At 36.9% G+C, this 21,464-nt stretch overlaps 1 protein-coding gene across 1 annotated transcript in view; it reads left to right on the plus strand.

Annotated features, from left to right (window-relative positions):
- Window positions 1-4,002: 4,002 nt before the first annotated feature.
- The window catches only part of LOC148864923 (AT-hook motif nuclear-localized protein 14-like), a 29,765-nt gene continuing 12,303 nt past the window's right edge, over window positions 4,003-21,464 (plus strand). The window contains exons 1-2 of the mRNA XM_088977785.1: window positions 4,003-4,527; window positions 8,728-8,780. Coding sequence (XP_088833911.1) covers window positions 4,068-4,527; window positions 8,728-8,780 — 513 coding nt within the window. The 5' untranslated portion in view covers window positions 4,003-4,067. The remainder of the gene's footprint in view (window positions 4,528-8,727; window positions 8,781-21,464) is intronic.

The following is a 21,464-nucleotide window of genomic DNA, read 5'->3' on the forward strand; positions in this document are numbered from 1 at the left end:
AGAATCCCATGTTCTTTTTTCAGCTTTATGTGGGGACCAGGGAAAGTTTATTTTCTTGAGTATCACTTACCCATTTTTTAGGTGGATAATTAACTTTCCCACATAGAGTGAAAGTTGTCAACACTTGAATGTAACAAAAATGCCCCTTTTAATAATGAATTTCTATGGATAAAATGGTCATTGCCTTATTTTACCTAAGATATAAAAGAACATGGGTAAATGCACTTACCTGGGTAAGTGTTTCTCAAGAAAAACTTACCCAGGTAATTGCATTTACCCGAGTAAGTAACTTACCAAAAAGTGAACGGGGCTGTAAGTGATGTTATATATGAGCAGATAATCCAGTTCAACATTCCAACAGAAACACAAGTTAAAATTGACAAATTATTGTTTTTCATTGTTTTATAATTCATGTTATGTCATATGATGGTTTACTTTATCACTTATACCAAATAACTTGTAGATAAAATCCACAATTATCCTTAAGGTTATGTTTGGTTTGAAGGAAAAGATAGGAAAAAGAAGGGAATGGTAGGGAAACTCATACAAGGTTTGTAAAGGTTTCCTTTCCTTTTCTATCATTTCCCTACTTTTTCCTTCAAACCAAACACAGTATAAAGTTTTTCTTTTTCTTTAATATCTTTTCTTGTTCATGTTGGTGCGGTGCTCGAGCTGATCACTATGAGCCTCTAATAGCCCATCCTGCTCCATTTGTTTCCCAAGAAAAAGGTTGTTGTTGTACCCTGAGGAAGCCATTTTAATCATTCAGTTCTGTGGCTTAATTAGAGGTTAAATACACTTAGCCAATAGAGAGTTTCATTTCCTTTATTTCTTTTCTTTTTATTTAAAACCTTTCTTTTTTAACCAGATTTGTTTTTTTAGATAAAAAACTGGAATGGAAACGGAGTGAGTTCATGGTGAAATCACTCCCTATCCCTAACCCCAATTTTAGAATACATCCCCATTTCTGACCCTAATCCCCATCTGATACCAATCCATTGGCAAAGAGTTTATCCACATGAAGCTCTGACAATCACTCTATAGAAAAAGGAAATAACCCCTTGACCCCATTTTACCACTCTATAGAGTTTATCCATAGTTTTTTCTCTGTTTTTTTTTTCCTTTTTTGCCCAAATTTTGGAAGGTTTAGAAAAAGATAATAACACCTTGACCCCAAATTTTAGATAAGTAGGGGATTTCATGTTTTTTTTTTCTCAAAAATCTATACTATCTATAAAAGAGCGAATGCCCCTTCTTTCTTGAATTTTCGTTGGACGTTTTCTACCCCTTTTGTTTAAGCATACAATGGACATAAAGAGGGCATATATATCCTTTACTATCACTTCATAAATTGGCCATTTATATTCATAAACTATCCATGAATTATAAATAATTTTGTCTTTGAGATATTATTACAAAATCAAATACACGGTTACTAGTATTTTTAAATGTATGTCCTTTAGTCTCATTTCATAAACTTTATAACTATTCATAAATTATAAATAATTTTGTCTTACAAATACAACAAGTGCAAAAGCTTGTAGTATTTTTAAATGTATGGTACATTATTACTATTGTAAGCCCTACCTATAAAAGGAATTTGCTTGATAGATAAGGGAACCCGTGTGGCCAATAAGGAATGAAAGAACCCAAGACGAAAAAATATCTATGAATTGGAGTGTCAAATCCATCACATCAAACCTACCTCGGTCCCAAGCCCATTGGTTCGTCAACCCAATTGTGCATTCATTCATAGACTGTATATTAACAAGAGATGATTTTGGAGTTATTGGATCAGAATCTTTACAGTGATTCCAAGATCTACTGATTATCAAAAATCAGTATGGAAGATTCTAATCCCAGAATTCCTGCTTCTGAAACAAAAATCCTCATCAGTCATGCCATGTAAGGTGAAGGTGGAACAGTTTCTCTTCCAAACAGGATTCTTACTGCTACGGATACAGACTTAGAAGCTTCTTATCTACCGAGGAAGGAGCCAAGCCAAACGCTGCACAAAAGCTTCTGCTTTGTGCAGATGAAGAAGGAGCAGTCAGGGATTTAGGATGCTAAGTTAAATATTCTTGTGATGTTCCACGTGGCAAGTCAGTCCAGATAAGTTCTCAACATTTCTAAGGAACAGGATCTGCTCCTCACACTTGGGCGCCTCACATGCACATCCACCATGCATTAGGAACATCTCCCATGAAAAATAACTTACAAGAGAGATGTTTACAATGCATGGTAGGATGTGTGTGTGAGGCGCCTTTTATGAGAAGCATATCCTGTCTCCAATTCTGAAGCATTACTTTTTGGTTAACTGGTTTACAAAGTGACGGGATCTGCTCCTCACAAATGGGCGCCTCATAGGCACATCCACCATGCATTGGGAACATCTCCCATGAATAATAATCAATAGGTATGGGAGATGTTCCCAATGCATGATAGGATTTGCATGTGAGGCGTCAGGTGTGAGGAGCATATCCGGTCTCATTTATGAAGTATTGAAGAAAGAAAACAGCACAAAGGCCACTGCTGTTCAGACCCATTATTTTTAATTTCTAATTGCTGTTCAGAGCTGTCAAATGCTTGTTACAAAGAAATGGGATGGGCTTCAGTCAGTGCAAACTCGTTCAAACACCATTTGAACAACCTTGCATTGAGGAGATCGGCTTCAGTCACTGCAAGGCCTGTTCAAACACTGTTCGAACAGTCTTTACTCGGGAATGTCTCCCTACTTCTATGTTTTATTTCATAGGAAAATATTCCAATGCAACATTATCATGATTGTTTGAACGGACTTTGCAATGGCTGAATCCCATTTCCGCATTGAAAATATCTTCATACTTTTATGCTTTATTTTATAGGGATTTCCAATGCATCAGTCAGTGCAAACACAGTCATTCTTGAGTAGGCCATCCTTATCAATCCATTACTCTTTATCCATTTCTTTTCTGAATTGAGATTCACTCTCCGGATGCCTCACAACGACTTCACAGAGACATCCCACCGTGCATTGAGAACGTCTCCCATAAAATGTTCCCAATGCACGATACGAAGTGCATGTCGGTGTGAGGCGTAGATACGGTATTCCAGTTTCTTCTTTTCCCAGCTTGAGGAATTTAAAACTGAAATTTTCCATGCATATCCTTTTCTACGTGGAAATTATTAACGAATACATACCAAAAGTTCCAACCCAACGGTGATAACCCAAGGAGGCAGCCTGCTTTTGTCCATTCATTGGTCACTCCACCACAACCCTTTCCCGTACTGAGTACTAAAATATTATTTTAGTATCGTTATTGAATGAATAAACAGATTACATATAAACTCTCCGTAGCGAGTGCGGCAAAAGAATGCTCAACCCAAAATAAGTAAAAATACTATTAATTTAACATGTTCCGAAGGTGGCACGTGATCAGCGAAATCCTAAGCAAACAACACGAGTTCAAGAAACTCCTGCGCTTCTTCGCGCTACAGACAAACTGTACAGATAAGGTGGGACCAGTCTTTTAGTGGGCCCCACACATATGCGGCGAGATTTCCCGAAAATTATGTACGCCCGTAGTTTACACTTTACAAGAATTCCTCGATAATTAAATAATATTTTATCAATTATAAGTTGTGATAAGAACACATCTCGTTTATAAAGGGGGCACATCCCGAGTTGTATACGCTTTTGAAAGGGAAAGGCAAGGCACACCATAAAAGTATAAACCACTGTGCTTTGGTATTGGTAGGGGTGTTTTTGTCTTTTCAGGAGGAATGTGACCCATTTATCAAAATTTGGAATTGCCCTAATCAGCCACCGGTGCTGGTCCAGTGGTCCTCTGTTGATGTTAATAACTACTAACTATCGTGATGACGTGATCTTAACCGTTAGTTTAACAATCTAATCACTTGATCCATAAGGTGGGCCCGACGTGGGAGGCCGATCCGGATAGATGGTTCTGTGCACATGTGACCAATGGTATTTTATTCTCTCCAATCCCCAAAAAGTACAAAACAAAAAAGAAAAGAAAAAGCCCAAATTGAATCGAGTACCCAAATCCCATCTCTCTCTCTCTCTGATGGAGGGGAACGAAAGCGGCCTGAGCTCTTACTACCACCACCATCAGCAGCAGCAGCACCACCCGACCCACCTCAGCGTCACCACCACGACCACGAGCACCACCACTTCAGCCGCCACTAATGGGATATTTTCCAACCCCCACCACCTCAACGCATCTTCCGGTCACTACTCGTCGTCGGAAGGTGGGACTCCCCTCGTTTTCCCCCCGCATTCGGTGACTGGAAGAGCCCCCGTCGCTGCTTCGGCGCCACCGGAGACAGTGCGCCGGAAACGGGGTAGGCCCAGGAAGTATGGTACAGCCGACGCACCAGTGAATGCCACGGCTTCATCCTCGGTGTCTTCTGCAAAGAAGGTCACTTCACCTTCTTTGCTTCCTCTGTCTTCTCCGCCTCGCAAGAAGGAGCAGTCATCGGGCTCGTCTTCTTCGTCTTCTAAGAAAGCCCAGTTGGTTGCGCTTGGTGAGTTGCAGAAACCCTTCTCTTCCTTTTCCATGTTTTTTGCCTAATTTCGTAGAATTACTTCTAATCTCGATTGCTTCTTTTGCTTGCATGTATCGAGTAAAGATGCATGGTGTCAGTTCTGTATACGTTATAGGTTTCAGTGTTTTCCATTGCTCACCTTTGTTAATCATGCATTCATTTCTATGGTTATTTCTTCATCTTTTGGAATGGGTGATTGATATGAACTCGAGTTTACATGCATAATTGCATGCAGTTGGAAATAACACTATGGGAATTACACATTTCTGCTGTTTGGTTAGAGGATAGCTGGGTAGAAATCTGCATAGTTTTTTCATACATCTTCGTTCAGTTAATTAAACAAGAGGTCAAATTTTTGAAATTAGATCCTTCTAAAGCCGTTCTTGATTTCATGAAGGCTTGCTGTTATAAAGTTCTGTTTGTCAATGTGGAAGGCGCTCTATTTCCTCTTATTTTTAGTGATGGAGGTTTTGGTTGTCAGTGTTGGTATTTCTTTATTTACTTTTTGTCTTTTTAAATTTTGTAGAAGAAATATTAAACTATAAAACTGCAATGGCAACCAATTAGGGATTGAAATTTTGTGGTAAGATTCAATTTTTTTTTTTTGTTTTTCCAATGTTGAGGGTAATTGGAATGAGATGTATATTATATATATTATATAAATTACAATTTTAGTAATGAAATGGAAGATTAATCAGTTAATAACTTAATGCAGAAAAATACAAGAAATAGGAAAGATGAGATTGAATTGGAGAAGAAATTGGACATAATAGGAAGTAAGAGAAGTAAGATTCATTTTTTTTTTTCGTTTTTCCAATTTTGAGGTTAATTGGAATGAGATGTATATTATATAAAACTCTTACAATTTTAGTAATGAAATGGAAGATTAATCAGTTAATACAGAAAAATGCAAGAAATAGGAAACATGAGATTGAATTGGAGAAGAAATTGGAAGAATGGGACATAATAGGAAGAAAGAGAATTATTATTATTATTATTTTAAATTCTAGGTGTTTGTTTTTTTTCCTTGAAAGTTTGACCTGTACTCAAGATTTCATGGAAGCATAGGTAGATTTTTCCCCTTTTCTGAAGTGAAACTTAAATCCTTGAGTGCAATGATGACATGTCATTAGCGTTGGGGATAGACGTTTTTTTTTTTTTCTTCCTCTGGCCAGTTTCTATGTGATTTGTCTTTGGAAATATGTACCACTGTTTTACTTAGTGAGTTGGAAATTGAATACATATCACTATATAATCATGCTTTTATGTTTTATTCTTATAGTTATTGTTATTCATAGATTGCCTATTTTAATTATCTCTACATATCTTGCTCATGTTAACTTTATCTTTGATCCATCTGATATGGAAATTTTTTGAGTTGGAAATGGATGGGTTGATGTTGCATAATATGCTGGGGGTCACATTCCTTTGGGTATCCAGTGCATGTTTTTTCTTTCCATGGTATGCATTTTACACAAGTTCTAACATCCTGATTATTGTTGCTCTATCTTTGTAAAAGTAAATTGTACAAATAATATAAAAGGAAAATTAAAACCTATGAATAGTGAGAAGCTATATCATGAAATTGAATTAGAATTTCAAGAACTTAAACAGAACTCATTTCTTGTATTTTTTTTTGAGAAAAAACTGAAGTATTGTAATTTTTAATTTAAATCATGTATAGGTATTGCCATGTAAAGTGAGTCACTATACAAAAGTATAGTGACAGGCCCAAAAAATAAAAAGAAAAAGAAAAACTATAATGAGGTGTATTACAAAATGCTTCTCTGGATGCCAACCTTGAATGAACAGACCCCAACAACTTCCTCATCATTTTTTCTACTGATTGAGACTTCGACTCAAATATCATTTGATTTCTTTCTTTCCAGAGACCCCACAATATAGCTACTGGAATGGTACTCCACAACTATCTTCCTTTAAGTGGTTTTCCAGGTTACCTGAGTAGCACCAGCCGATATCAAAGATTTTGCAATAGTAGGAGTATATTTCTCCCACCACTTTGCAGTGCAGAAACAGATGGCTTTCTGTTTCCATTTCACCTCCACATAGTACATAAATTTTAGACTGCAGGGGTTCACCTCTCCTCAGCAGTTTGTCCCTGGTAAGACATTTGTCTAGTGTATCAAATGATAGTAGGAAGGCAGCTTTTGAAGGGACATGAGGTAACCAGATTTCTGCATGTGGGAAGTTTAAGTCCTGAGCATTAAAAATCTGCTTGTACAAGGATTTGTAGAGGGAAGTTTAAGTTCTGAGAATTAAAAAAAAATTGTTACCTTTGAAATAATAAAAGACTAACACAATAAAAGTAGGAGAAATGCACAACTTTACTGAAAGTCTTGTGAACTGAAACAATAATGAGCCTTTGCTACTGACATTCTTAGAATCACATCCTCAGATTTGAGCAGTGATGAATGACTTTGGCATTTCTTACCATCCAAATGGCCCAGATGACTTCCAAGGGAATGATGCTCCAAGATGCTGTTCTTTTTCTTTCTCACTACATTGAGCTTCTAGGTTGATACTATCTTCCCAATGGAACATGGAAATCACCAAGAAGCATCTGTATAATAGAAAAAAATTTGGGCACTTGGGAAAATCAGGAAAACGTTTCCTTTGAGAAAGCAGCATATCTTACAATGTTTGGCTACTCTTTTCCTTTTCTCACTGATATCATCTAGCTTGTAATGAGGAAGCTTCAATATGAGAATATTATGAAATTGTTGCAAATGAAGTGGTTTTGGTTCCTTGGGGATAGAAGTATTGTGAATGATTAGGAGGAAGGTGAATTAATATTCCCTACTTGAAAGAATTCAACAATAAAAGGTAGATATTTCAAGGGATGGAAAAGAGTATTGGGCCTTGATCTAAATGGTCTATTAGTGAAATCTTGTTAGACTTTTCTGTTTGCTAGGAATAGGTATCCTTGGAGATGGATTTGGTCACCCCACATTGCAACTAAAGCTTGCTTTTTCATGTGGATAACATATGTAAACAAAATCTTAACAATTGTGCACCTCATCTCAAGGGAACAGGCTTTTAAGAAATGCGTATATATCGTTTGAATCCTTTCTGGACAGCCTGTTTATTTGTTACCCCCCCCCCCCCCCCCCCCCCCCTCAATTCAGAAATGGAATGTGACCGTTTCGATTGCGGATAGTCCTAGGCTTATGGCTATTTTGATGGTTTATCGCCAGTGAAGGGTTATGGAAAGAGGTAGCATTCTAATCTGATTCCCTTTGACATCTAGCCTCTGGAGAGAGAGGAACAACAGAAATTTTCAAAACAAAAAAATGTGGAGTGCTGTATTAGGAAAGGTAGAACAAGCAGTTTATTATCTGTGAACGCTTCTTTTTTGAATTGTAGTGGGAGGTTCTATTGTATATGTTGGAAAAATATACTGGCATGGTTATCCAAAAAATGATGAAATATATGTTGTTTGGTAATATCCGTATAATGTTTTTATGTTTGCAATTTATTTTGAATATCTTACATTATTATTTAGATTTCTATGGTTGGTGTGGTGTCATTTTTCTTAGGTCATTGTTTTTGGTCCCTCTGAGCATTTGTGCATGTGATGTAGAAGCATAACCTGCTGCTGAGAAATAGTTTTGGTTCTGTATTATCAGCTTTGTTCTTTTGGAGCTATTATATCCTGGTTATCTGTGGTTCTGTTATATGTCCATATACTTATATTACAGAAATCATGAATTAACAGTTCTGCTATACATTGTTTTGCAAATCAAAGCCACAAATACTGGTCAGATGAAAAAGGGACAACACAAGTGCATAAACATGATCTTCTGAGAACCCTATACAAGAAAGAAATGCTTAGGTGGACTGAGATAATTAAATAGCTCTTGTTCAGGTTGTTGATAGCAGGTGGCAATATATGTTCTGGTTAACAAAGTTGTTGTTATGTAGTGCTTTGTAGAACCTATTAAAGTTGCTGGTGGGTTGAGGATAAGATACCTCGATATTTTAGTTTCCATCCTCCTCTTTTACATTGATTTTGTTTTGCAATTTGTTATATGGCAAGGGTTTCATTTTAGTATTGTGCTATCATGATATTGTTAAACTTTGAGATTCTATAAGCTTTATTTGAATTTAAGTGTGTGCCATAATTATATGTAATGTTCATAGTTTAGCTATTTGATGCAGGGCAAGCAGGACAAGGTTTCACTCCTCATGTCATTACTGTAGCTGCTGGAGAAGTATGCTCTCTTAGTCATCTTTAGTAATATATATATATATATATATATATATATATATTTTGAATTATCCCTTAATCCAATATTTCTTTATACACAAGCAATTCATTCAGAACCCTGAGAGTTTCTCATGATTTTAGATCCTCAAAATCCTTAAATAAGATATTTATCTTCTTATATAATGTAGATTCTTGACTGTTGTTCTTCATGTTTAATAATGTCAAGATTAGTCTCCTAAAAATTAAGCTGTGATTAACTAAATTTTCTGATTTTCAAGATACACCAATGGTGAATGTGCCATAAAATGTGGAATTGTTAACTAGTGAAGAAACCAGCCACATGTATTCATATTGGGTATGTACCTGATATTATAGAGCAAATTATCTCAAACAAATTGGAAATAGTCATCCTTTGTGCTGTTTTTGTAATGAAAATTCGTATGGAATGATAGCTTATCTCCCTCTGCAACATGTTGGAGATATAACAAGGCTCATGAAAAGATATACTAGAACAAAATGCTTTTCATGGGTGTTTAAACCAATGGTGAGACAGGTACAAGCTATGGCTACCAATTTGAATTGCTCATTCAATTGGGTGCCTAGGTGTGCAAATGTTGTAGCAGACTCACTTGCAAGAGCAGGGTTGGGAAGAAACCAGTTAGATTGGGGATGTCCAGGGCTGGGTTTCAATCTGTAATAATTTTACATGAGTTTGTTTTTGCTTGGCTGTGCTGTTGTTTGCTTTTTATTGTACTAGTAAGTGTGCACGTGGTAATTCTAGATGATGATAATGATAGTAATAATGTATCCAAAATTTTCTATGAACTTTATGTATTTTTTATTTTTTGTTTTTTATTATTAATCAGATGTGGATTGAAAATCCAAATCTAATTACATAAGCACTTCACCCAAATATGTGATAATCAGATCGAATTGCAACATTTAAAGTATCATTGATAGGCGTACTTGCTTGGTTAGATTCTTCTTTTTGTAATATTTAATATTTTTTGGTGTATCATTTTTTTCGTTCATTTATCAAAAAATGTAAGATTTAAATAGAGGGAATTGAATGGGGTGAAAAGTAGTAGTTCAATTTATAATTTAAACCTCATAATTGAATAGGGACTAAATTCAAAATTGAGTATTTTAGTCAAAAGAAAGTCCCACAATCTTATTCATACTTTTAATAGTAGTATAAATGTAGAATTATTGATGGTTTCAATTTTTTCTTTAACTTTTTTGTACTATTTATGTGAAAAATAATTCTAATATGTCACACTTACTTTTTGTTTAATATGATAAATATATGATATTATACATGTGCCTAATCTTTTTTGCAAAATTTATGTATTTTTTCATTTTTGTATTTTTATATTTTATTAACTTTATTATTTATTTATGACATTAAAGGTGAACATGTTTGACCCAAAATTTGAATTATTGGTCTTTGCCAAACAGTAAAATAATTTCATTTTTGGTCAGTTCTAAATTATGTATTTCTTTTTCAATACCAATAAAAATAATTATTGTTTATTACACTTATTTTTTTAATTTGATTAATAAAAATATCAAAAATGTGTCTAATTTTTTCTACATTTTATGTAAATTTCTATATTTATTTCTATCCTAACTATGATTTCATAGGTTGATCAATTTGATTCTGATGGTTGAATCGCTTAGCTAGCACTTTTGTTTTTGAGTTAGTTTTAAAATATATGGGTTTATATTGTTAAAATAATTGACACGGATCTAATTTGATAAGAGAAAAATGGGAGTTAATAATTAAAGTATAAGCCTTAATGAGAGAGGATTAAATGGGGTGGAAAGTAATAATTGAAGTTACATTTTCAATCTTACCATTAGAAATGGACTAAGTACAAAATTATGGGCATTTTAGTAGCCATTAAATCTGGCGTTAAAACTGTAATGAAAGGACTTTTATACCATTTCTCAAACAAAGGGTAATTTTAGTCCAAAAACGTTTCATATTGCAATCACACTTTTATATATAGTATATATTTGTTGGCTGGTAATTGGTGCTCCAAACCTTGGGGCAAGCTTTGTACTTTTTTCCACATGTTTTTGTTTTTTGAGTGCACTGGTTTTTATTGAATTTATTGTTATCTATAACAAATGCTTTTCATGGGCCCCTCTGTGTCTGTAGTTGGATTGCAAAGGTTGCTAAGGCAGCTTGGTTGCCTGCTATTGTCTTAGATATATTGTGTTACTTGTGATTTATTAACCTAGTTAAATTCTGATTTTTGAGAGGCTCAAGTTTTGACATAATCAATTTGAGTAAGCAATTGTATTACTGGAGTATATTAATGCAGGAATCTATGATATACTGATGTTTAGTCTTTGTTTAGTAGAAAAGGCAGCTCATTGTTTCAAATAAATACATAAACCACAAATCTAATAGGAAAATGCACAGGGAGAATTGAACGTTTTCTATGTTGTTTTGGGTCATTCAACTGTGGTTATTTTTATATTGTCAATAGACTGATTTACAGTCATTTGCATAGAAAGAATGATATATATATATATATTTTTTCTGTTGAATGACAAAATCTTATTAAGGAAATATACTTAGAATTTGCAATGATGCAACCAGGCATCCCTAGGGATTGGTAGCTGAGACTGTACACAATATAACAATATCAGATTTTCATCCCACCTCTCCCTAAAATAACTGCCTTTGTTTATTCCTTGGAATGAGAATGAGTGATATTAGGTGTAGTAATGTTGGATAAAAACAAATAACCAACTGTAATCAACTGTCATTGTTGATTTGCAATTAGGAAAACTTCCTTTCACTCTTGATGTTTATTTTTTGGCTCTAATACCTTACTACCAATTGAAATTACTGAGATCGGCAATATATTTTAACCAACTGTATACCCTTGTCTCACTCTTGCAACTTTGTAGGGAGAAAACAATATGGCCAAAACCCATGTAAATTAGTCCTCCCTTTCTCCACTCATCATCATCATCATCTCCTCAGTCCTCCCTTTTCCAAATTTTCATTGCTTAGGCGCCCCATGGTCGCCTTGACAACTATGGTTTGAGCATCTTGAAAAGGTGTATCAACAATCAAACATGTCTATGCAATGTCAGATTGAGGTAGACTCAAGGAGAGAAATGAATTTAGGAGTACTATGCTGGTTTTGTGAACCTCTGGACTCAATATGAGTTGGTTCACCTTGGAGATCTATCTTTAGATTGTTATGTAAAATCTATGAAGAAACACTTTGATAAGAAGAAAGTTATGCACTTTCTAATGCACCTCAGGCCTGATTATGAGACAGTGCAGTTAAACATACTTAGTAGAGAGCCTGTACTTGATCTAGATATGATCCTTGGAGAGTTATTAAGAGAGGAAACTCTACATCTTACTCGTCCTCTCTTGATTAGAAGAAAGAACGTGGAATAGATGCTGTATTTTTGGCTACCAAACAAAAAGGGAAGAAGGATTTTTATGAAGATGTAGTGCTATGAGTGCAAGGAATTTGGGCATGTAGCATCTCACTGCAAGAAGAAACATTTTTGCACTTACTGTAGACAACAAGGACATATTATTGTGGAATGCTACTAGGCCCCTCAAGAAAGGACAACATAAGGTTTATTAGGTTTCAGCTGAACCGGATGATACTTCTTCCTCCTCATTAGATCTCAAAATTGACTCACAAGGCACCTTGTCTGAAGATAAGATTCATCAGATTATGTCTTTGACTATTTCCTCTGCTTTTCTTTTTTTTTTTTTTTGTATTGGTCTGGCTGGTTAGTTTGCTTACTCGTGTCTTCCCCCTTTCATATGTGTTTTCGGCTTTTCTTCTAGTTATTTGCCTATGACTGTTTCTTCATTTATAAATGTTGATAAATCTTCCTTGACCTGTTGTAATAGTAAAAGTCATGTTTTTCCTTTTCCATCTTCTTCTGAACATGCTTCTACACCTTTTTATGTCATTCACAGTGATGTTTGGTTGTCTCCTATTATCTTACGCTTGGGTTATAGATATTATGCATCATTTATTGATGATTGCACTAGATATACTTGAGTTTATTTTCTTCGCAAGAAATTAGAAGATTTTCACACATTTAAGAATTTTCGTGCCATTGTTATGACCCAATTTAAAAGTACGATAAGCATCTTGAGGTCCGATTTAGGGGGAAATTCAGTTCTAGAGATTTATTTAGGTACACCTCAACAAAATGGGGTATCTGAGCGCAAGAACCGTCATATTGCTAGTATGGTGAGATCACTGTTATAAGACTCTCATGTTCCCATTACATTCTGGGTGGAGGCGACCAACACTAATATATACCTTATTAATATCCTTCCTTCTTGAAAACTCCTCTCCCTTTTAGTCTTTATTTCATCCTCCACCTAACCCGTCCATGCTTTGTGTCTGCTTTGTCCGTCTCCCCCCCTCATGAACATACAAAGCTAACTGCTCAATCAGCTATGTGTGCATTCATGGCATATAGTATGGAACACAAGGGATTCCTTTGTTATATGATCCCAAGGTTTGTTAGCTGCGCATATTCCGTAATGTCATTTTTCTTGAGAACCTTTCCTTCTTTGAGCACATTATTAAATTGCTGCACCATCATCCTTCTCTATTCTGCATCATTTTGGTTCTACAGGTGATGCTCATGCTCCTCCTCTTAGTCCTCAGCAGCTATTAGTCTATTCCAAGAAACATCCGGTTCACTCAACGTCCATGCTTCCTCCACCTCCAGCACCAGTCACTGATCATCCTTCTCCACCCATTACTATTGTTAGTCCCTCTTCTCCTCTTGTTACCTTGGCTTCATCTATTTCTTATGTCGATCTTCTTGCATTTCTCATCCACTTGACTGCTATGGTTACCTTTCTAGCCATAGCTCATTTTTTGCTGTTATGTCCTTTATAGACATTCCCAAGTCCTATCACTAGGTTGTAGCAGTTAAGCATGGGAAAGATGCCATGGATTTGGGGGTTTAGGCCCTATTGGAGAATGATACATGGGAACTTGTTTCTCCTTCTCCAAATGCCTCCATCATTAGTAGTTGTTGGGTCTATTTAGTGAACTCAAGTTAAATGGTACTTTAGACCAGTATAAAGACCACTTGGTTGCTCAAGGTTATAGGCAAGAATATGGGATTGACTAGGATGAAACCTTTTCTCCAGTTCCTAAAATGACAATTGTCTGCTTACTTTTGGCTACTATTGCTCTTAGGCAATGGACAATTTATTAGATGGATGTCAAGAATACCTTCCTTCATGGGCATTTACAAGAGATAGTTTACATGAAACCACCTTTTGGATACTATGATAACCCTCACTTGGTGTGTAAGATGAAGAAATCTCTATATAGTCTTAAATAGGTTCCACAAGCATGGTTTGACTGTTTTTGTACAATTGTGTTCAATGCTGGATTTCAGAAAAGTACATCAGATTACTCTCTCTTTACCCTCAAGTGAGCACAAGGGTTGACTCTCCTCTTGGTATATGTTGATGAATCCTTATCATAGGAGATGATGTGGAGGGTATTAATAACTTGGGCTAGTCACCTATTTTCTGGGCCTTGAAATTCAGTAATGTCCTCAGGGATACTTTGTCAATCAACAGAAATATGCCTCTGGTTTAGTTGCAATGGCTCGCCTAATTGATTGTAAACAAGTTGATACACCTTTGGAGCTCAATCTTAAGCTAATTAAGGATGAGGGTGAGCCTCTTCCAGATGCTACTTTATATTGGCAACTTGTGGGTAGTCTTATCTACCTTACTATGACTCGGTTGGATATTTCCTATGTAGTTCAATTGGTTAGTCAATTTGTTTTTACTCCCCATCAGCCCCACTTTTCAGCAGTCCTCTAGATCATTTGTTATGCTAGAGGAACGATGTCTCAAGGTTTATTTTTCTCATCCTCCTTCTCTACTCAACTTCGAACCTATGTTGATGCTGATTGGGTTGGTTGCCCTGACACTCATTGTTCTACTACTGGTTGGTGTATCTTCCTTGCCGATTCTCTAGTTTCTTGGAAATGCAAGAAACAACAAACCGTTTCCAAGTCATCTATTGAAGCGATGCAATGAGTGATGTCCTCTGTATTCAGTGAAATAGTTTAGCTCAAAGCTTTACTTTTTGATATGGATATTGATTATTCATATTCCATTCCTCTGTTTGTTGATAACATGTGTGCCATCAAGATTACATCCAACCCGGTTTTCCATGAGCATACTAAACACATTGAAGTATTTGAGACCTTCTTCTTGGCCACATCTCTCTCCACATGTCTTTTATGGCTTGCAGCTTATAGTTCTCTTCACCAAAGCTATGACTAGGACTATACACAATTTTCTTATGGACAAACTGATGTTTATTTCCCAACATCAGTTTGAGGGTGTAGTTTTGTACTTTTACCTTCTTTGTATGTATATTACTAGGCGTGTATATTAGTGTATAGCTTTGTACAACTTTGTTTTATTATTTCTTTTGTAAGGAACTAAGGACAATCTTATCCATTTACCTTTTAATGTAAATATATATATTTTTTGGGTTGGATCAACATCTGATCAACCCTACAACCTTGGAGTTTCTTGCTTCTCTCTTGTTTGTTTCTCTCTCCAAGGTTAATAGTGTTCACATGCAGACTCTAGGAAAGAGCGGGAACTCAAGTACTGATATAACTACATGGACACGTCCAAAACCCTTACTTGCCTATGTACCCCAGATCCAACAAACTAGTAACAACTTTCCCAAAGAAGGAAAGTTTCCCCCCTTTCCCAAGGAGATTTCTATAAATAGGTGGTCTTCGAGGATCCCCACACACGATCCTATCCTAGGCCTTGCATAAGCTTTGCCAGATTTGAACCTCAGCTCCCTTGCTCTCTCTCATTCTCAGCCTTCTAGAACCTCCCTATGCCATCTACTGCCTCTCAGGTAGACCACTTTAGTGCCTCCCACCTTAGCAGGCTGTCTCTGGCATTTTCCTTTTACTTCCTCCTTTGTTCTTCTTTTCAACAATTGCACCTTCTAAGGGGCCATCACATGTCGGGCCTTGGGATTGGTTGATATAAACTTTAGCTCCACGAATTGTTGTTGTAAATATAGCACCTGCTTAGATTGCAAGGCACCTCCTTGTTTGTAAGTTGTGACAAGAATTTCTTTGCACCCTGTAAAGGGGTAGCCTTTGTTGGGGTGGAAGAATGCATCTTCCCCGCCCACAATCAAGTATAGTGAACACAATGCAGTATACCTAAACAATGACAAAAACCTGCCAGGTTTATAAGCTATTGACTTCAATGCACTTGTGCTTATCCAAAATATTTATCACTCCTGGCTAGCAAGTAAATGCTGCCATACACACATTGTCTTCCTCATATTTAACCAAAAATTCCAACTACTCCCCTTCTTTGGTCAGGCGCCCTATGCAACAGTCATAAACATTATCCACATCATAGACATAGGGGTAATATACAAAAAAAAAACTAACTCCACTGATGCACTTCTTAATTGAGGCCTTGTTAAAACTGCAGTTACCCTGTAGTTCATCCACTGTTTCCCGCGATATGGCAACAAGCACCTGCCTATCTTGTTCCCCATTTGACATTGCAATGCTGATAGTAAAGGGTTTCACATTGTGAGGGGTTGTGACTTTAAACTTCTCACACTCATACATGGATAGGAATGGTATGCACACTTATGAATTAACCTTCTTCATGTTGGGATTAACCCCTCATCGCTCTGCACAAATGCCAAAATCATACCCACTTGTGAAGGGGCACTTTGTCTCTGTGCCCATTACCTAACAACGCTTTCTTAAATGCTGCAATACTTCCCTTCATTTCATCGTATAGGGGCGCCTTCTCCTTGGGCAAGCTCTCTGCATTAGCTAATTGCATTGGAGTGAACTCTCCTCTTATGTTATAGGGAGGACACATCCTCTGCCAAGATACCTAACTTACCAAAGGACCCCAGGAAGGTGTGGATCCTATAACACCAATGAGCCAATAATGTCTCCATGTACTCAATTCCCCTCCTTTTGGCCATCTCCCTAAAATAGTCTACAACAAATGGAAAACCAGAAGAACGTAGAAACTTACGGCACATTGGGCTTTAGAACACTCAATTCGCTAGTTAGTGAAATCCTCCTTATTGGACTCACAACAATAGAATATCATCTCCTTTTGGAAAGCATTGTGGAAGTAGAGTAATTCCTCCCCTCCAATGGTATCATAGTGGCCATCTTCCCTAATTCTCACCGGTATAGGAGGCTGTGGATCCCTTCTCTATCTCATGGATCTTCAGCTCTGCTGCTCGCTTTGCCCAATTCTCAAACATTAAATTGCTCTAGAAAAGCTTCAAAAGGGTGCACTAGTGCCACGACAATAGCAGTTTCACTCTTAGCCATGGTGTTTTTCCTTTGGTTTTCAGTCACTGGAGATGAAGAAAATGAACGGTACAACAAACGTAGTAAGTGGTAATTTGGGAGAAGATGAAAAGGTTAAAATAGTGTTTAAATAGAATAGGCGATTTCTTAACCCCCAAGTCAGTTAAATAACCCAACACATGCGCAGAGCACCATGTGTCACCATAGCACAATCACTGTGCTTTCATAATCTTAAATTTGGGCTGCTGGTTATGTTTAATTGCATGATAGACCCCTACCTTTCATAATGGTCCTGGATTGCCATTTAATGGCCTTCCAATTAATGAGCCAACATTGACACTTAATCCTTTCATTCAATTAAACATTCCCTCCTTTAATGTTTTTCATTTATTAAAATATATTCCATCAGTAATACCAACTGTTGCATCAAAATATTTGTACAACATCCACATTTCCTTAAGTACACTAGACCCTCTTATTTTGGGGGGCTTCCCCACCTCATAGTCATCACACCATTGCTCACTGGTAGAAACACTTCTATCAGTAAGTAGGGGGCTACATTAAGGAAGGTAAATCCCAAACTTACCAGATCCATTATCACAATCATAAAAAAAATTGTGCTTACAAATAGAAATATTTCTATCAGTAAGCGAGGGGTCTAATGTAAATACTTAGAATAAGACATCACATCACCTACAATGAGTGACCCATTTTAAAGCTACATAGGTAGCCAGCGCATGAATAGTGACACGGAAAAACACTAAGGCAGTGATGCTGAGTCCTAAATCTAGTTGTTTCCCATGCATGTATTCACTATCCTTCCAACTCTCATTGTGGGAAGACTTTGTAATGGTCTATTGTGCTACAACCTCCCATCACATCCCCTCAGTGTATCCCACATTGTAGTAAAGACTTTGTGATGCACTGTGGCGCTATAACCTCACATTGCAGGACTGTCGCAACCCCATGTCATGGTTTTGTTCCTCTCTGTCGCAATCCCATGACCTTGCCTCGCGAATTTGCTTTGCAACTCAGTGTCTTGACCTTGCCTCTAGGCTTGTCTCATGCACTTGCCTTGCAAGCATGACTCACAACTTCGCTCCATGACCTCACCTCGCAATTATGCCTTGGCCCATGCTACTTGTAATGTCATGGAAAACACTTGGACATTTTCTAGAGTGGTGCATTCGACCAAGATTCTAGATGCGGAAGTAGCTACACTCGTGTTCACATGTGGAATTTGGGAAGAGCGGGAACTCAAGTACCAGTTTAACTGCATGGACATGTGGTGAAACCCTAACTTGCCTATGTGCCCCTGATCCAACAAACTTGTGACAACTTTCTTGAGGAGATTTCTATAAATAGGGGGTCTTCGAGGATCCCCTCATGCGATCCTATCCTAAGCCTTGCGTAAACTCTGCCAGGTTTAAACCTCAGCTCCCTTGCTCTCTCTCGTTCTTAGACTCCCAAAACCTCCCTCCTTTGCCATCTACCACCCTTCAGGTAGAGCGCTTCAATGCTTCCCACCTCAAACTCACAACCATTTCATAAAAATTTCCTTTTAGTCCAAGTGGTATTTGCCTATCACTTAATTTCAGATGTACCTCTCCATTTTGTGCATCTTCCTCTAACTCTATAGGCAACATCATCCTAAATCTCTCCTTTGTTATGGATTATCGAGCCAAAGTAACAGAAGATGTCACATTGAGTTATCTCTTGTTCTCCGATCCTAAGTTTACCCCGATTGGCACTTGTATTCTTATTAAATTTATATCACATATATTCTGGTTTAGTCCTACTTGTTTTAAAATCTCTTGCTTCTAAGGTATCTTTCTTTAATCCTAATTTTTCATTTAATCCTTCACTACTTTCATTAATTAATGCCATTCTCCCCACCCCTTATTTTATTAGACAATCAGCCATGCTATTGGCTGCCCTTTGTACCTATTAAACCCTCCATCCATCTAAGCCTTTTTTATTTCATTCTTATAAACCCATAAAGTATCATCTCCACTCTTCAGCCCTCCTGTAACCAGTTTTAAATCTCCTTCAATCACCAATTTGTTGATGTTCAACTTCTTTGTTCTATCTACACTCCATTACTGTCATAATTTCTGCTCTTAATGAGTCTTCTTTGCCAATTAGGCTAGAATATAATCCAATTATTTTTCCTTCATTCTTAAGAACGCTACCCACTTCTATGAGTCTTGGATTTCCCATATTGTTACCATCAAAATTTTGACAAACCCTGCCTGTGGTGGTACCCAACTACCAATGCCGACTCTTACTATCTTTCTTGATGAGGATAATGGTACCTCTGTCCACCTTCTTAAAATACCATCCACTATAAAGTTTGAGAAGCTCTCCATAGATTTTACCCAAGGAACCACCTTAATAAAAATGCATTCAATTAATGCTTCGTCGCTTCTTTCTTTCCCTTCAAACACTAGTAAATTTCTTTTCTCCCATATGGTCCAAATTCAAATAATCGCAGATCTGGTGCATCTCCACACTATCCTTCCCCTTTACTTCTTCCAAGCAAGCATTGTAGGAGCAAACAAGCCTTTGTATTGTTTGGAGGATTCCATCTGCACAACTGCACCCAAAGAGAGAAAAACCAAACCCAAATACAAGAAACAAATAGATAGGAGATTAGGTCCACATACTTATTTGGGACTCATTTCTTTTCTAAAGTCCACCATAACCTTACAGAGATTTCTCTTCTTCTCTCTAAACTTTCTATTAATTGTTTTAATAAAAAGATGGCTTCCATGGTTGATCTCTTTGGCATAAACTCAAATTAGTTTTCTGAAATATTTGTTTCATGTTGTGAACTTTGCTTAACTATTCTCTCTCAAAGTTTCATAGTGTGGCCATGAATTTTATTCTGCCATAATTATTACAACTTTGTAAATTGTCCTTGTTTCTAAATATAGGCACCATGTGCTCTTTCTAAAAATATCAATATTGTCGGAATTGTTAGAAGTAGTTAACAGGGGCAGTATTGTCATTTTCATGTCATTCTTTCTCTCTTATATCTGCTGTAATTTTCCTAAGGGTATTGTAGTCATTTCAGCCTTAGTAGAATGTTAATACAACCTGGGTTGACAGTAAGGAGTAGAGAACAGATTTTTCCTTTCTTGTCTTCCTTCTATTCTTCTCTTATTCTTCTCTTTCCCTTCTCTTTCTCTTCCCATCTTCTTCTCTTTCTTTCTTGTATCCTTTTCTTCACTTTTTCCTTACTTTGTTAAAGTGGGAACATGGTATTAGAGCCCTGAGGTCGACTGTACTGTTCGCGGCACTGTTCACGTCCCAACTTTTTGTGCCTTGTTGGAAAGGAAAAGGACTTAAGAGGACTGATTGCCCACTTGGAAAAGAGGCTTCAATGCCTCAAGTTGCAGTGTTGTGTGAGTTGGTGTTTTTCTAAAAGCCTTCTATTTGGTAGTTCGAAGATGGCAGCTTTGTAATGTTTCGAGTTGTGAGGTAGGTGCTCCTCAATGTGTGGTGATTTTGTAGTGGTTTGTGTTGTGGTGACAACTTGTGGTAAGTATGCAATCTTTCCTAAGTGTTTCTAAAGTAGTGGGCTAATGATTCTTGGTGTTTTTTCTAAAGAAAAAGGGGTGTTACAGTAGTTGCATACTAGCTGTTTGATAGTTTGCCTAGGTGACAAATTAGTGATCTCTCACTCATGGCTTCATCAAATGGTAGCACTAAACCTACAGTAGTTGTTCAATCAGATTTCATGACTTCTCAATTAATTACGGTGAAACTCAATGGTACTAATTATATCCCATGGGCCAAGTCGGTTGAGGTATCTCATTGCAAGAGGCAAGTCGAAGTATATCAAGGAGGGTCCATTGAAAAGTGAATCAAAAGGGTACAATGAATGGGTACAAGAGAATGCCCAAATTATGACATCACTTCGGAATATTATGGAGAATCACATTAGTGTAAACCTTATGTTTCTAGACACGGCCAAGGAGATTTGGGACCATGCCAAGCAATTGTACTCTGGACAAGACAATGTCACAAAATTTTCCAGTTGTACTAAGACTATTTTTCTCTTCAACAAGGGGATATAAGTGTTGAAGAATACTATGATTCTCTAAAAATCTTAAGGAATGAGCTTAATGTTTATCAACCCCTATCCACTGATTTGAAGACTCAACAAGAACAACAAGAACATCTAGATGTAGCGAGATTTTTATCTGGGTTGAGGTCTGAATTTGAACCAATGTGGGCCCAAATCTTAGGGAGCAGTGATCTTCCATCATTGTCTGAGGTTTTCTCTCGCATAAGGAGAGCCTCAAAT

The sequence above is a fragment of the Nelumbo lutea genome, chromosome 3 (genome assembly GCF_056320005.1).
Source record: "Nelumbo lutea isolate HS-2025 chromosome 3, American lotus-T2T, whole genome shotgun sequence".
NCBI lineage: Eukaryota > Viridiplantae > Streptophyta > Magnoliopsida > Proteales > Nelumbonaceae > Nelumbo > Nelumbo lutea.